At 31.1% G+C, this 14,991-nt stretch overlaps 1 protein-coding gene and 1 long non-coding RNA gene across 2 annotated transcripts; one reads left to right on the forward strand and one right to left on the reverse strand.

Moving 5' to 3' along the window:
• Nucleotides 1–1,453: 1,453 nt before the first annotated feature.
• On the forward strand, nucleotides 1,454–3,207 carry LOC125370309 (putative disease resistance protein RGA1). Its single transcript, XM_048375331.1, has 5 exons — nucleotides 1,454–2,116; nucleotides 2,168–2,252; nucleotides 2,341–2,398; nucleotides 2,548–2,880; nucleotides 2,976–3,207. The coding sequence occupies exons 1-5, from the start codon at nucleotides 1,454–1,456 to the stop codon at nucleotides 3,205–3,207; spliced, it is 1,371 nt and encodes a 456-aa protein (XP_048231288.1).
• Nucleotides 3,208–12,262: 9,055 nt separating this feature from the next.
• On the reverse strand, nucleotides 12,263–12,818 carry LOC125370471. The gene is made up of 2 exons (XR_007216484.1): nucleotides 12,625–12,818; nucleotides 12,263–12,462 (listed from the first exon to the last, which is right to left on the reverse strand). It is a non-coding gene; the product is annotated as an uncharacterized LOC125370471 (long non-coding RNA).
• Between the last annotated feature and the right edge of the window lie 2,173 nt (nucleotides 12,819–14,991).

Here is a 14,991-nt window from a genome sequence, read left to right on the forward strand (position 1 = left end):
CAAAAGGATTATATCCCTTATTGAGCTAGAATACATGTTTAAATATGCAAATCATCTTTAGAAAAAAAATCATAACCACTTGAGTGCTGTTAATGGCCACTGATTGGTATTCAACAGAAGGGCATGTACTGATATAGCAATAGCTAATAACAGTTGTGCTCAAAAGAGGCATGCCTGTTATCTCACTTGTAAATTGGATCATATACTTGCTTTTAACCTGTTGTTCATAGAAGGCACAGAGAATTTCCCTGCAGTTTATAGGCAACAGGAAAAAGTTCACGCTGACAGAAAGTTAGAAAAAGAAAAAAAAAAAAAAGGTTTCCCAGCTCAATGCTATTGAAATGTGTATTAGCAAATGATAGGATTTCAGAACAGGAGACAGAGAAAAGCGTGGTGTTAGAGAAAAGGATAGGACCAAAGATAAAACAAAGCTTTTAGAAGTGAGGATTGGCATGTTTATAGGGAAGAGAATCAAATTGCTGTTTGGCTAGCGGATAAGCCCTATACTATACAAGAGGCCTTCATGAGTTGCAAGCTGTTCCTCCTGAGATTTCTCATAGGTTAGAGAGCGATATGTGGAGAGTGGCCTGGCCCTAGGTTGGTGAGAGCTTAGTGTCTGGGGCTGTTTTCCTTTTTCTTTTTCCTACAAAGTCTCAATCTGGTGACCGATCTTTGGATCAGAAAATTTTCACTTCCTCAAATTTCTTCCAGCCACAGTTCTCTAATTCTATACGTGCAGCTAAAATGGCAGTAATAGTCCTATCTGCAATTCTGCAGGTAATTTTTGATAGATTAGCTTCTCCAATCCTACAAAAGCTTGGTAACTTGTGGGGTCTTAGTGACAACTTTCACAAACTGCAACAAGCCTTGTTAATGGCACAGGCTGACTTGAAGAAGCTGAAGATCAACAGGTGACCAATAAAGCTGTTAGAACTTGGTTATTGAAACTCAAGAATGCAGCTTATAATGCTGAAGACGTGCTTGACAAGTTCACAGCTCTTTCAAGAAAACTTAATGTGCAAGAACCACACCAAATTCTTGGAACTTTTCAAGCAACACAGGTCAAGCTGGATGCTGATGAGGTCAGGAAGATGCTTCAGGAACTAGAAGCGCTAGCTATGGAATGTTCCGTGTTCCATCTAAGACAAGATGACATAGTCACGGTGCAATCTGATAAAAGGGAGACAGGCCTTTCATTCTGGAATCAGAAATTTTGGCACGACAAATTCTTATTCTTATCGAAGCACTTTGGGAGGAAGGAAGATAAGGAAAAGATAGTCAAACTGTTACTATCGAAAGAAGTAAATGTGTCGTTCATTCCAATCATTGGAATAGGTGGACTAGGCAAGACAACACTTGCTCAGCTAGCATATAATGATTAAGAAGTAACAGGACATTTGATGTTAAGATTTGGGTTTTTGTATCGGATGATTTTGATGTGAAAATGATAATGATGGCAATTATTGAGTCTGTAACTATGCATAAATGTCTCAATTTCTTGATACATGAATTGCAGTCCAAGCTCTGGACATTGTTGCACAAGAGGAGGTTCCTAATTGTGTTAGATGAAGTTTGGAATGAAGATCAGGATGAGGGGGACAAATTAGAACCTTTATTCAGGGGTGGCATGGGTGGAAGTAAAGTCATAATCACTATACGCAGTAAGAAAGTTGCATTTTTTATGAGCTCTCCATCTTGTCCATATTATTTGGAGGGCTTGGCTGAAGAAGATTGTTGGAAGTTATTCGAGCATCGAGCGTTTCAACAGGGAGAAGAGCATTATCAGAATCTCTTACCAATAGGAAAGGAGATTATCAAGAAATGTGGAGGCCTGCCGTTGGCTGCGAAAACTTTGGGAAGTTTGATGCGTTTCAAGAGAGGGGAAAAGGAGTGGCTATTTGTGCAGAACAATGAGCTTTGGAATCTGGGTGTGTGTGGCACTGGAGTTTTACCAGCTCTAAGGCTGAGTTATCTTCATTTACCATCTCACCTCAAACATTGCTTCACCTTTTGCTCGACTTTTCCAAAAAGATATGAAATCCAGAAGGAAAAAGTAATCCGAATGTGGATGGCAGCAGGCTTAATACAATCAGATGGTGCAAGCAAACCGCCAGAGGTTAGAGGTGATGAGTAATTTCAGGATTTATTGTGGATGTCTTTCTTTCAGGATACAGGAGAAGCCGGCAAGAATGACATAAGAAGATACAGAATGCATGATATTGTTCATGATCTAGCACAATCACAGGAAAAGAGTCTGTCATACTAGAGCAAGGCCTCCCTTCTGGTAATCTTGCACAAACTCGTCATTCATCTGTCATATGTGATTTTTGGTCTCCTAAGATTCCCATATCACTGTACGAAGCCAAGCACTGGCTTACCCTCATATTGTTTCCACGAGGTGAATGTAATGAAACTGCTCGTATCTTAGTTACATGTTTTCCATACTTATGTGTCCTAGATTTGAATGTTTATGTACTTGATGAGTTGTGTTGTAGCACAAGCAATTTATTGTGCCTAAGATCTTGATCTCTCTTACACATCGATCAGGGTCTTAGGCTATGGTACTACTGAGAAACTACCATTTTTGCAAACATTGAATCTATGTGGTTGCTATAATCTTCAGGAATTGCCTTTTATTGCAAACATGATAAGCCTAAGGCATCTCAATATAACTGGATGTGAAGCACTAACTTCCATGTCGCATTTCTTTAATGGTACATACAAACGTTGCGGACGTTTCTCAAGCAGGAGAGCGAATCATGAAGAGTTCATATACTCCAACTTTATACCTAAACCATCTAACCAGCTCCAAACATTGTCAACAGTTATGGTTGGTGGTTTCCTGGACCTTACGTTTCTGGGGCAGCTAAGAACTTCAGGGTGAGCTCAATATCAGACATTTAGAATATGTGAGCGACTCAGAAGATGCATTGAGTGCTAGATTAGCTGAGAAAAACAATCTTGATTCCCTCTAGTTTTGCTGCTTTAATCTTGGGGAACTGTGAGCTACCATACCCAAATCATGGACATGTCATTCTGGCAGAGCCTTCATGGATCTTGTTCTATCGAATTAGTAGCTCCGAGATTTGTTGTTTGGTTGACGTACCAGCAGGCCAAAAACTACCATCCATTTCAAATGGTGAAATGGTTAACTATTTGAAATCTGTGGTGGCTCCCCAGGCATTCAAAGTTGGTTTGGCATACTAGTTTATGTGTGCAGAATCATCTCCTGTGATTCTTTAGACTTATCAGGTGTCTGCATGTTTCAGATTCCCCTAGAGCTATCAGAGGCTTTCATTTCTGCTATTAACAAAGGAAAGACAAGAACAATACGAAAAATAGAAGTATGTCTGCTGCTCCGCATCCCATTTCAATTCTTATAACAACAGATTTAGCAAAAAAGTCAGCAGCAGAATTGATATACGGTCCTGACGCAATGGCCCTATTGCATTACTCTCGGGTCTTAACCCTCGCCCATTCAGCTTGGTTATCCACTTCTTCGCTGTGGCTATATATGGTGTCGGCCGCCTGATATTTCCATTGCCTTCAATTAACGTCTCTTTCTCAATGCACATCCATTAGTTTCCGCTTGAGTTAATTGATATATGGCTATACCTTATGATAATTATACAAGTTTTCCTTCCTTAGGTTGCATCTGGAATCATTTTTCCACACTAAAAGCGGAAGGAGTTAGTAAATGTTCGTCCCCAAAACCCTGTCAGCACATTGTAGATCTCAAACTGTTTGAAAGCAAGAAATTTTGCAAATGAAACTTGGAAGCATAGCATTTTTTAACTGATAAAATCACAACTTGATATTAGCTTACTAACATATTTTCTTGAGCTGAAACACAAATTTCCAAGATGTGTTTTACAGTTTACAAAATTACATTGTTCGTACATTCTATTCAAGAGAGGAAAACAAATCCAATTTGATCTAACCATTTTAATCTGTAATTGCTAATGCATGGTTCAATGATTAGCATTTTCATTGACCCAAACAGGATCACAGGCGAATTCTCTTGTTAATTTTTTTTTTGTAGTATTACACTATCATTATGATCAAATTTCAGAAATCGTACTAAGTTCTTTGTTAAATCAAATACACCATATCTATATCATTCCAAGTTAATTAAAAGATTTGTAAAGGAAAAAAAGAAACATTCATCTTTGTGATTAGGCTTCAAATCCCTTGAACTGCTTTAGAAACAATAGTCTTCCAAGTGAACAAGCAAGAAAAACTGCTTTGCATGTGTTTCATCATCTTCTACGTCCAATATTTTCCCCTTGGCAAAGCCCCCTTCCCCACAAATAGAATTCGACAAATCAGTTGAGACCCACTTCATATGTGATTCGGCCACCTATGCCTTGGAATCCCCATATCTCACCCTCAAATCTCACCTTCCACAATCTAGAGCTCTCGGGTATCAACACATATAACCCACTTCAATTCCCTTATATTCTAATAGCCAAAAGACCAAAGGGCAGACGAGATGAATTAGATTAACTCAAGATAGTGAGAAGAACACCTTGATTCGACAGGAGGATACGAGACTTTTGGTGAGAGCACAATATTGCTATAATGCTAACCATGAAACATTCTCCATGTAATATTTGTTTAGGCCGTGGTTGAGTTCATGGTTAGAAAATCATGAAAAAGTTCAGGCAGGCCGTTGCTAGAGTCCATATAAGAATCCTTTTAATTTAGGATTCTCATATATTCCTTCCTCCTTTTAGCTCCTGTTGGATCTGCACCTTTGTTTCAGGACTGAGAAAGGTGCATCAAGCCTCAACAGTATATCACTATAGAATAAATATTTAAAAGAAGTTAGAAAATTGAAACAGGTTTCACACATTGCCAACAAAAGAAATAGGCCAAGTGGATCATATGAAAAAAAAAAAACAAGCAAAATCTTTACTAATAGACATTGTGGTTAGCTTCTTGCCTGAAAGAAGGCATGTAAGGAGTGAGAGTCAAGCTGAATTGCCATGAACAACGACCCGATTCTAATTTGGATTGCCACAATTGACAACCCTGAATATGTTAATATTGTATTTTCTTCCCTTCTTTTATTTTTTTCTTTCATTTGTGTGTTTGTTTCCTTAACACTTAGATATCCTAAAAGATGTGGCATTTATATACAAGTGAAAAGAGAGAGAAGGTAATAAATAACAAAATCTTATTACAAGAATATAAATATCTAAATGAATCTAAAATCATTATGGTAAAAACTATTACAGATTCCATCATAATAATTCTAGATTATTGTAGATTTTGTTATAATGATTTTAGATTCATTTAGATATTTTTAATCTTATAATGAGATTTTTTTATTTATTATATTTTATTGGGGTAATACAATGTAGCACAGTGCATATTTAAACACTTGAATTTTATTCATTTAATCATTTTAACATATTAACTTTCAGGTTTAACCTGACAAACACTTAAATTTTATTTTTATAATCCTAAACACTTTTAGTTTTTATTTTAATCTAACAGACACCCGAACTATGTCTAATGATAATATTAAAACACCTGCGCATTATACACATGAACATATTGAATGAAATCATCTGTCAAAAAGTGTTTAAATATCACAAAAAATACATATTGAGATGCGTATTAAGTTAAAGCGAAAATTAAGGTATTAAAGTGATGAAATTATTAGAGTTCACTTGTTCAAATATGTATTTGCCTTACAACGTCAATATCACACGAAGTCTTTGTTTTGTAAAATGGATTACATGTAACATCTGGGTGTTTCTTAAATTAATTTCAAAGTTGAAGGCTAATTAAATTGAAATAGACAGAATTTGTAAAAGAACTTTAAATTAGTAGTGATAAACTAATAAGGTTGTGAATTTAAAAGAAGTTCAGTTTTACCATATTTGTTGTGTTAAACATGAATATAGCTATCATTTATTTCAGATAAATAAGGCCAAATGTGTATTTATGCTTATGAACTTTAATAATTTAGTCAATGTCATATATTCTAACTAACACCTAAATTTATTTTTTTTTTGTCATATTTTCGTACTTTTTGACAATGTGTCTTCGTTCAATACATTCATATATATATATATATATATTGTATGAAAGGTGTTTAGATATTGCCAAAAAAAGAAAGTTCAAGTGCATGTTAGGTTAAATTAAAAGTTAAAAGTTTTTAGATATCAAAAAAAATAAAATTTAGGTGTCTATTTAGTTAAATCGAAAATTAAAGTATTAAATTGACTAATTGACATAATTTCAGAGGTATAAATATATAAAACAATGTGCTAAATATTGTTTAATCAAAATGTCCTATGTTTCATATTCAAAACCTTTAAGGAGTTGGGTAAACACTAATAATGTCATCTGAAGTGGATTAAACATGATAGTATCCTCATTATTTTGATAGACATATATATTCAAAAAAATCCCATGAACCATCATTTCAAGAGGTAAAAAGTTTAGAAATGTAAAACCTAAAAAACTAATAATAATCTCATGATAATATTACTTCATGTTTTAAGAAAATCACAAAATAGAACAAACTGGTAAAATAACTTTAGAAACTATACCTTAGAAAATGGCAAAAGATAATATATTAATATACTTACAATTTAGATAAAATTTATTTATATATGCAATGTTATCAGAACCGACCAACTCATGGAGGAAGTAATTTGAGATTCAATCGGTCTAACCATTGAATCAATAGTTGAACCACTAGTTTTTAAATATTAATAATAATTAATGAATAATTAACGACGATAATAGAAATAATAACAAAAATAATTCCATAAGAAATTATATTCACGATGTAGATGTATACTAAACTTCAAAAATTTAAGGTTCTTTTGTCTTATATAATTTCAAATTAATAAATAATTAATAACTTAGTTTTTTATTTTTTTGTGAAAAGATGAAGATATTCTTTATTTATTAATTTAAAATATTCTTTTAAGAAATTTAAAAACTTTTTATTTTGAATGTTTTGACCAACTCGGTTCATTACTATCTATGCGGATCTTACAGTTTACAACAAGTCTTATGGGTTTTAACTAGTTTCAACGATTTTTTTGCTCATTTGGGTTTTTAATTGAACCGACCCTTTTGTTCTTCACAGGTCACAGTTTAATTAGTTCAACTGGTGGGTCAGTTCAATTCTGATAGCATATGATATATGTGAGCCACTGAATTTTAACTTTGATTATATACAAAATCTTAAAGATTTAGTTTAAATTTCCTTACTCCAATATTGATCTTCGTAATTTAATATTATATCATTTCGATTTGTAAGAAAAATATTTACTTTTCTTTATGCAAGTTGTAAGTTGAAGCCGAAAGAATTTTACCTTTTTCTCTATGCAAGTTGGAAATTCAAAAAAAAATAGATAAAAGTTTAGAATTGAAAAGACTAAGAATCCCTTGTAAATTAGGAAGGAGGACATTTCTCACATATAATTAAGTCAATAAATTTCACTTAACACTTGAAAGGATCCACTAACATGTCAAATCTTCTCATATTTACTCAAAAGAAAGAAAATATCTTCAATAATCATTAATTGTCATTGAATCTACCTTATATACAAAAAAAAAAAAAAAAAAAAACTAAGACTATTTTTCATATTATATTTTATTGAAATGAATTTTTAAAAATTTTCTAGAATTCAATTAAAAATTCAAAATTTATATATTTAGTTGAAGTAAAAATTAATTTAGAATTCTACTTAATTAAATTTATAAAATTAGCAATAATTAAATTAAATTCTAATAAAATAAATAAATTTCACATGTCTAAGCAAGCTAATATATTTTTATAAGACTAAAATGCTCCTTTCAATATTATTTAATGCAACGTACATATGAAATTTATTTACAAATAAAATAAATTTTATAAGAATTTCAACTAAATATAATATCAGTAATACTTTAAGATTTTAATTAATTAACTATTTCATTCTGGTGTGCAAGATCCTCAGACGAGGCAAGTACAGAGCATACACTTGTTAAATCTTAAAATGAAAATGGAAAATAAGAGATAATAACAAATTCTTTCTTATTGATGGATGAAAAAATATACAAACTTTAAAATAAAAGCTTTAAAATGAAAGCTTTAAACAAAAGAAATATAACTTACAAGAGTAGTTGAATACAAGAGGAATGTGGTTTCTCATTATCACTCTCACACTCTCTTTTCTCACTATATTTATAATGGTATGACTTGAAGAATACAAGAGTTTCTTGTTATTTTTTAGTCTGTCTTCTTCTTTGGTGGCTCCTCTATTTATAAAGGTCTTCAGCTTTGAGGCTCCATAATTGTTACTTTGGATGCTCTTCATAATGGAGTGAGGGGCTCCACATCTTTTGGATGCTTTTGATAATGGAGTGAGGGGCTCCATGTATTTTGCAGGAGTTGTCTGTCACGTTTCAACAGTGAGGAATCTTTTACTTTAAAAAAATAATGGTGCAGAGTCTTTAGTCTTCTTTCTTTTCTTTTTAAAAGGACCTTCTTTTTTTTATTGGGCATTTGGCCTATTACATAATTATTTTGGGCTGCTATTTCTGGTTTTCAACCCAAGGGCTTTACAATGATATTATTTGATAGGCTTAAATATCCCAAAACAGTTATTTTCATTCGAGTCACCATCTAGATCAATTGTTGTGAGCTGGTGCTAGAAGAGGAAGTTGAAGCTTTAGATTTTCCTTTTGAAGAGGCGGTTTCTGACAACTGTTTAATCAATTATAAGAAGTCTTCTTCTGTCTGAGCCGCCGCTAGCTTTGGAATAATGAAAGACTTATGTGCCCGGAAAGTAGTATGTTCTTTCGGAGGTGGCAAAAAGCTATACTTTGAAAGAAAACTTTGTACCATCTTTAAAGATAATTTTTCTTGGTGGTTAAATTTATCGCACCATTTATCTTTGAATCTTCGGGCAAGGATGGTTTCTCCATCTGCTGCTTGGTTAAAATGGAAGTACCATACACATACCCAGGGGAGAAAGAAGTTTGAACAAAATAAAAGTAAGGGGGGAAAACGTCTTTATATTTTGTTTGGTTTATAATGAGCTTTGAATAGATTAAACAAAGGTAGAACTTCTGGAATTATAGTCTCTGGAATATTGCCATAAAAATTCCACCATTGTTTGAACCAATATGAGATTTTTGAAGTTTGGATTGTGCTTGTGTCGAAGTAGAAAAGCCAAGAATGGCTTTGTCCTTCGTTTTGTAAAAGAAAGGTATTAAACCAAGCTTGTTGGTAATCCCAATAGTTAAAAGAAGTATTTAGGCTTGATGCGTAGGTGCTTTGGAGAGAAGTTGGAAAAGATCTTGATGAATGTAAATCCATTCCCTAATCTGAAGGGTGGAGGATTCTTTGGATTGTGCATATGGAATATGCAGGGTCTTTGTGGTCTTTATGCTTTTTAAAGTATTTGAATTTTGCAGAACCAGTTACCTCGAGGATAGACTGGTAGTAAGATTGGGGCTTTGATATATTCCAGGGTTTAAAGTACCATCCTGGAGGGAAAATTTTTGAAACTAGTTTTGAGGGGCTTTTTGTACAGAATCCTTACTTAATAGTTAAAATGCTTTTAAAATCTTGCTTTTCTATATACTCATTGGTTTTGAAAAGTTTTGTTTGGGATAAAACTATTTCTTGTGAGTTAGGCTTTGAAATACTTTGAGAGCTCTGAGATAGGTTTTGAGGGAAAATTGCTATCTCAGGTTTTGAAAAAGGGATAGAAAGTATACCTTTACCTTTGTTGGAAGAGGAGGATGTCTTTGGAGAGGATGTCTTTGGAAAGACTTCGGGGTAAAGTTCTACTACTTGCTTCGAATATTCTTTGACCAGCTTTAAAAATTTGGGAGTTTGCTGTGCAAGCCACTCCTGAATATGGAATTGCTTTTGGGCTCGGTCTTCTTTCATTTCTTCCTGGATGATTTCAGTCCAGGTTCTAATAGGCTTTGAAGAAGAGGGTAAAGTCTCCTTTTTCGGGCTTTGAACGGCTTTTATTGGCTTTTCCTCTTTGTCTTTTGCTCTCGATTTTCTTGGCATTATCACTCCTGTTTTTGAAGGAACTCTCTGGTTAGAAAGTATGGAATTGAATTCGAATCTCCTCTTATGTATTCTATTTCAAAATCAAAAACGGAAAGAATGGCTTGCCATCTAGCAAAAATCTGTTTGGAAGCTATATTTTGAACATCTTTTTATAATACTTCTTTCGCGGATTTACAATCAATCCTTAAAAGAAATTTTTGATTTAAAAGATCACTTTGGAATTTTGAAATGCATAAAACTATCGAAAGAATTTCTTTTTTGATAGTTAAATAATTATTTTGTGTATCATTCCAGTGTGCATAAGTAAACTGAACAATGCATTCTTTGTTGTTTTAAACTTGTTTAAGAATTCCACCATATCCTAAATTTGATGCATCAGTTTCAACAATTTTGAATGCAGATGGATCAGCTAGGTGTAAACATGAAATTTCAGAAACTTGTCTTTTAATGCTTTGGACAATCTTTGTATGCTCATCCGTCCATACAGGGGGATTTTTCTTTAATCTATTATGGAGGGGCTTTGCTAAACAGTTCAAATTTGGATAAAAATCGATGACATAATTTAAACTGCCAAGGAACCTTTGCAATTGAGTTTTTTCTAAGATTATGTCTGGAAATTTTGAAGTAAAAGCTAGAGACCTTTCAATTAGGGTGATAGTTCCCCGGGAGATGTAGTGTCCAAGAAATCTAATTTTCGTTTGGAAAAACGATATCTTAGACTTTGAAACTACTAGACCATTTTTCCTAACAACATAGAAAAATGTCTCTAAATATTTGAAATGTTGCTTTAGAGAATTTGAAACTATTAACACATCATCGATATAGACAATGCAAAACTTTGAATAAGAATTAAAAATATCATTCATAATTTTTTGAAATTCCGAATGAGCATTTTTTAATCCGAAAGGCATTACATTCCATTCATACTGGCCAAATGGAACTGTAAATGCAGTTTTGTACCGGTCTTTAGGATGAATCTGGATTTGCCAAAATCCTGATTTCATATCAAACTTTGAAAAAATAAAAGCAGAATGAAGCTTTTAAAGAAGATCTTTTTTGTTTAGAATGGGATATCTAATCCATTTTAGAACTTTATTCAAAGGTTTATAGACCAACCTAGGTGTTCCTCTTTTTATCTCACTATTTTTGTTGATATAGAAGGCTGCACACGATCAGAGGGATCTGGATTTGTTAATCAAACCCTTTTGCTCTAAATCTTTTATCTCTACTCTACAATGGCTTTCTAAGGTTTCATTCATTTGGATGGATCTGGCTTTGATAGGGATTTATTTGTCACAAAAATCTTTTTTATATGGTAAATCCACCATATGCTATTTTCTTTTCCAAAAAGCATTAGGAAGATGAGAACAAACTTCTTTTTCAATCTTATTTTGCAAATCAGAAATTTTCCTTTGGATAAACTCATTTTGCAATTGGCTTTGAATTCTTTTTAAACTCATATCTTATTTTATTTGAAAAAGCTGGGTTTTTTTTCCTTTAATCAAAGCATTTATCTCAAAATTATAAATTGAGTGAGCTTTTATAAGATTGAGATTTCTCTTCTTGGGTTTTTCCATAAAAGGAAAAACAATCTTTGAATCTTTAACTTTAAAAATGATACCAGCAGTAGTTACTTTAAAAGGAGTAATTAGATTGATAAAATGAGTTCCCAAAATAACAGTTTGCTGTAAATCCTTTGTAAGAATAAAAACATTTTTCTAAAGTAATATTGTTGTTTAGAATTACAGCTTCAGTTTTCCCCGCAATTCTGATCTTTGAACTATTGGCTGAAGTGAGCCTTTCTTTTGTTTCTTGATGATATCTTTTAAGAACCAGCTCAAATTGATATATATAAACAACTTAAAATATTGAATATAATTAATATGAACAAGGAAATTAAGCATTTTCTGTCATTTCATCAGTCTTATTTATATAATATGATAAAATATTTACGTATCTTATTTCTACTTTCTATCATTTCACTAACAAAATTAAGTATTAAGTCTAAAGAAAGATTTTAGCCAACCTCTATTAAATTATAACTTTTTCGTAGTCATTAATTTTATTGAGTCCCATATAGAGAGATTTTAATATATATTACTTCTACAAACATATTAAATGGCACATTCAATGAGGAATAATTTACAAAAATACTCATGAAATAAAAATAAGCTGCAACAAACATAATATACTGCTAGTATAACAAATACTCTTAAATAAAAGAATTGCTAAACAATTACATTAGTATCTGAAAAATTCACCTTCTACAACAATTAGAATTGAAAACATAATTACTTGCTTATAGTTGTTGAAAAATTATTATTTTCTTATTAATTGACTCTCAGGTCAAAATTTAGGATTCCCCTATAAATCACTTCCTCCATCTATTTAACTCCTGTTGGATTTCCACGTCAAATCTGAAAGAAAAAAATGCATCAAGAATCAACAGTATGCCACCGTAGAATAAATATTTAAGAAAAGTTAGAAAATTGGAACAAGTTTTACATATTACCAACGAAAAATACATGCCAAATGGATCATATGGAAAAAAAAAAAAAAAAAGCAAGCAAAATCTTTACCAGTAAGTTTCTTGCATGAAAGAAGGCATGGAAGGAGTGAGACTAAATTGTCATGAAGAACGATGTAATCCTGCTATAATTTGCTGCAATGTTGACAACCCTGAATATATTGGTATTGCATTTTCTTTCTTCCCTTTTTTCTTTTTTATTTTTATGTCTGTTTCCTTAATATTTACATATTGAAAGATGTGACATTTACATATAAGTGAAAAGGGAAATAGAAATAAATAAGAAAATCTCATTACAAGATTGTAAATATCCAAATGAATCTAAAATTAGTTTAGATTTCATATCATAATGATTTTAAATTTGTTTAGATATTCTATGTGAATACCATGGGTGCTTCTATCACAAAGTTTTACATAGTGGATTACATGCAACATTTGGGTGTTTGCTATAATTAATTTCAAAATTTGAGGCTAATTAAATCAAAATAGACCGAATTTATAAAAAGATTTTAAATTAGTAACTATAATTATAATAAGATTGTGAATATTAAAATGAATTTCAGGTTTATTATATGAGCTATGTGTTAAGCATAAAATATATCTATAATCCTTTGTTTCAATAAATAATTCCGTTTGCTTAAAACATGTTCGAAGAATTGTTAAACCAACAGTATTCTATCTACGTTTCATATTCAGAACCTTTGGTTCAAGGGGTTGGGTAAACAATAATGATATAGTCTGAAGTGGATTAAACATCATAATATCTTCATTATATTCATAGACGTATATAAATTCAACGAAATCCCAGAAATATATACCATCAAGTTAGAAATGTAAAACTTAAATGTTATTCCATCTAAAGAATTTTTGAAAAAAATCACAAAGTGGTAAAATACTTTAGAAACTATACTTTAGAATAGGACAAAAGATAATATATTATTACACGTAAAAGATTAACTTTTCACAATTTAGATAAATCTATCCGTGTAAGTTTAATATTTTATAACGATATTTTAAAAATTAGTATAGATTCTCATACCTGAAGTATTTGACCTTCATGATTTAATATCATGTCGTCCTCTATTTGTAGTAAAAAATTATCTTTCTTTACGTGAGTTGAAGGTTGAAATTGAAAAGAATTGGTCTTTTTATCTGTGCAAGTAGAAAATTAGAAAATAAATCGATAAATTTTATAATTGAAAAGACTAATTTTTTTTAAAAAAAGAATTACAAACCACGACGCATTTTGCATATAAATAAGTTATATTTAATGGATTTTGAACAAATTCGCTTATGCACCAACTTTTCTCATATTTACTCAAAAGAAAAAGAATGTCTTATTAATTTTTTATATCGGTAAGTTTACCTTAAACATAACAAATTAGAATTAGGGTTGCCATATATATAATTTTTCGATGAAATGAAATTTATAAAAAATTTATAAAATTTATATATTTACTTGAAATAAAAGTTCATTATATTTATACAATGGGTAATAACTAAAATAAATTTAGCAAAGCAAATAAGATTTCAAATGAGTTCCAAATCAGTAAGCCAGACCAATAGATTTTTATAAAACTAACATACTTCTTTCAATATTAATAAATTTTACAAGCAAAAATAAAATTAAAAGGACTCAATAAAACAAACAAAAGTCTCATAAAATATATAAAAAGTCTTTAATAAAACTAAAATAAAAGTGCAAGAGCTCAATAAAATAAATTAAAGTTTTAAGGTCACAGAAAAGTTTAGGGACTTAATAATGGATTTGTCTATTATTCAACGCAACATACATACAAACTCATTTACAAAGAGTAATACAATCTAAAACGTCTCATCTTCTCTCATTGTTTTTTATCAAAATCTTTTCTTGTGTGCCACCATTGATAATTTTTTAGATCAACGGTAATTTCTTCTTTTTAGTTATATCATTCTATTTTGATCAATAAATGCAGATCTTGCAAATTTATTTATTTATTTATTATTATTAGGATTTTTAAATTTCTCTTTTCTATAGAAACTTTTATTCCCATTCTGGAGATTTTGATTATACCCTTTATGAATTTCAATCTTTCTTTACGGATACATTCATAAAATTTCGTAGAGTTGCAATGTTGATAGTAAGAACTTTTGTATTAATATTCTCGCAATTAAACTCATTTAAAGACTAAAAAGTCTATTTGTAGTTTAAAATAACCACTGAGTGAAGTATGCAAATCACCGAGTTACAAATTAAAAGAGATTTGTCAATGCGATTGAAACTTATGAATATAAATTTTTACTATACAAGTGGGATTTTTTTTATAGCATTTATTGATTGTAATGATCTTTATTTTTATTATTATTAGGATTTTTTTATTGCTCTTTTTATAGAATTTTTTATTCCTATTATGGAGATTTTGATTATACATTTTATGAG

The sequence above is a fragment of the Ricinus communis genome, chromosome 6, assembly GCF_019578655.1.
Source record: "Ricinus communis isolate WT05 ecotype wild-type chromosome 6, ASM1957865v1, whole genome shotgun sequence".
In the NCBI taxonomy this organism is placed as follows: domain Eukaryota; kingdom Viridiplantae; phylum Streptophyta; class Magnoliopsida; order Malpighiales; family Euphorbiaceae; genus Ricinus; species Ricinus communis.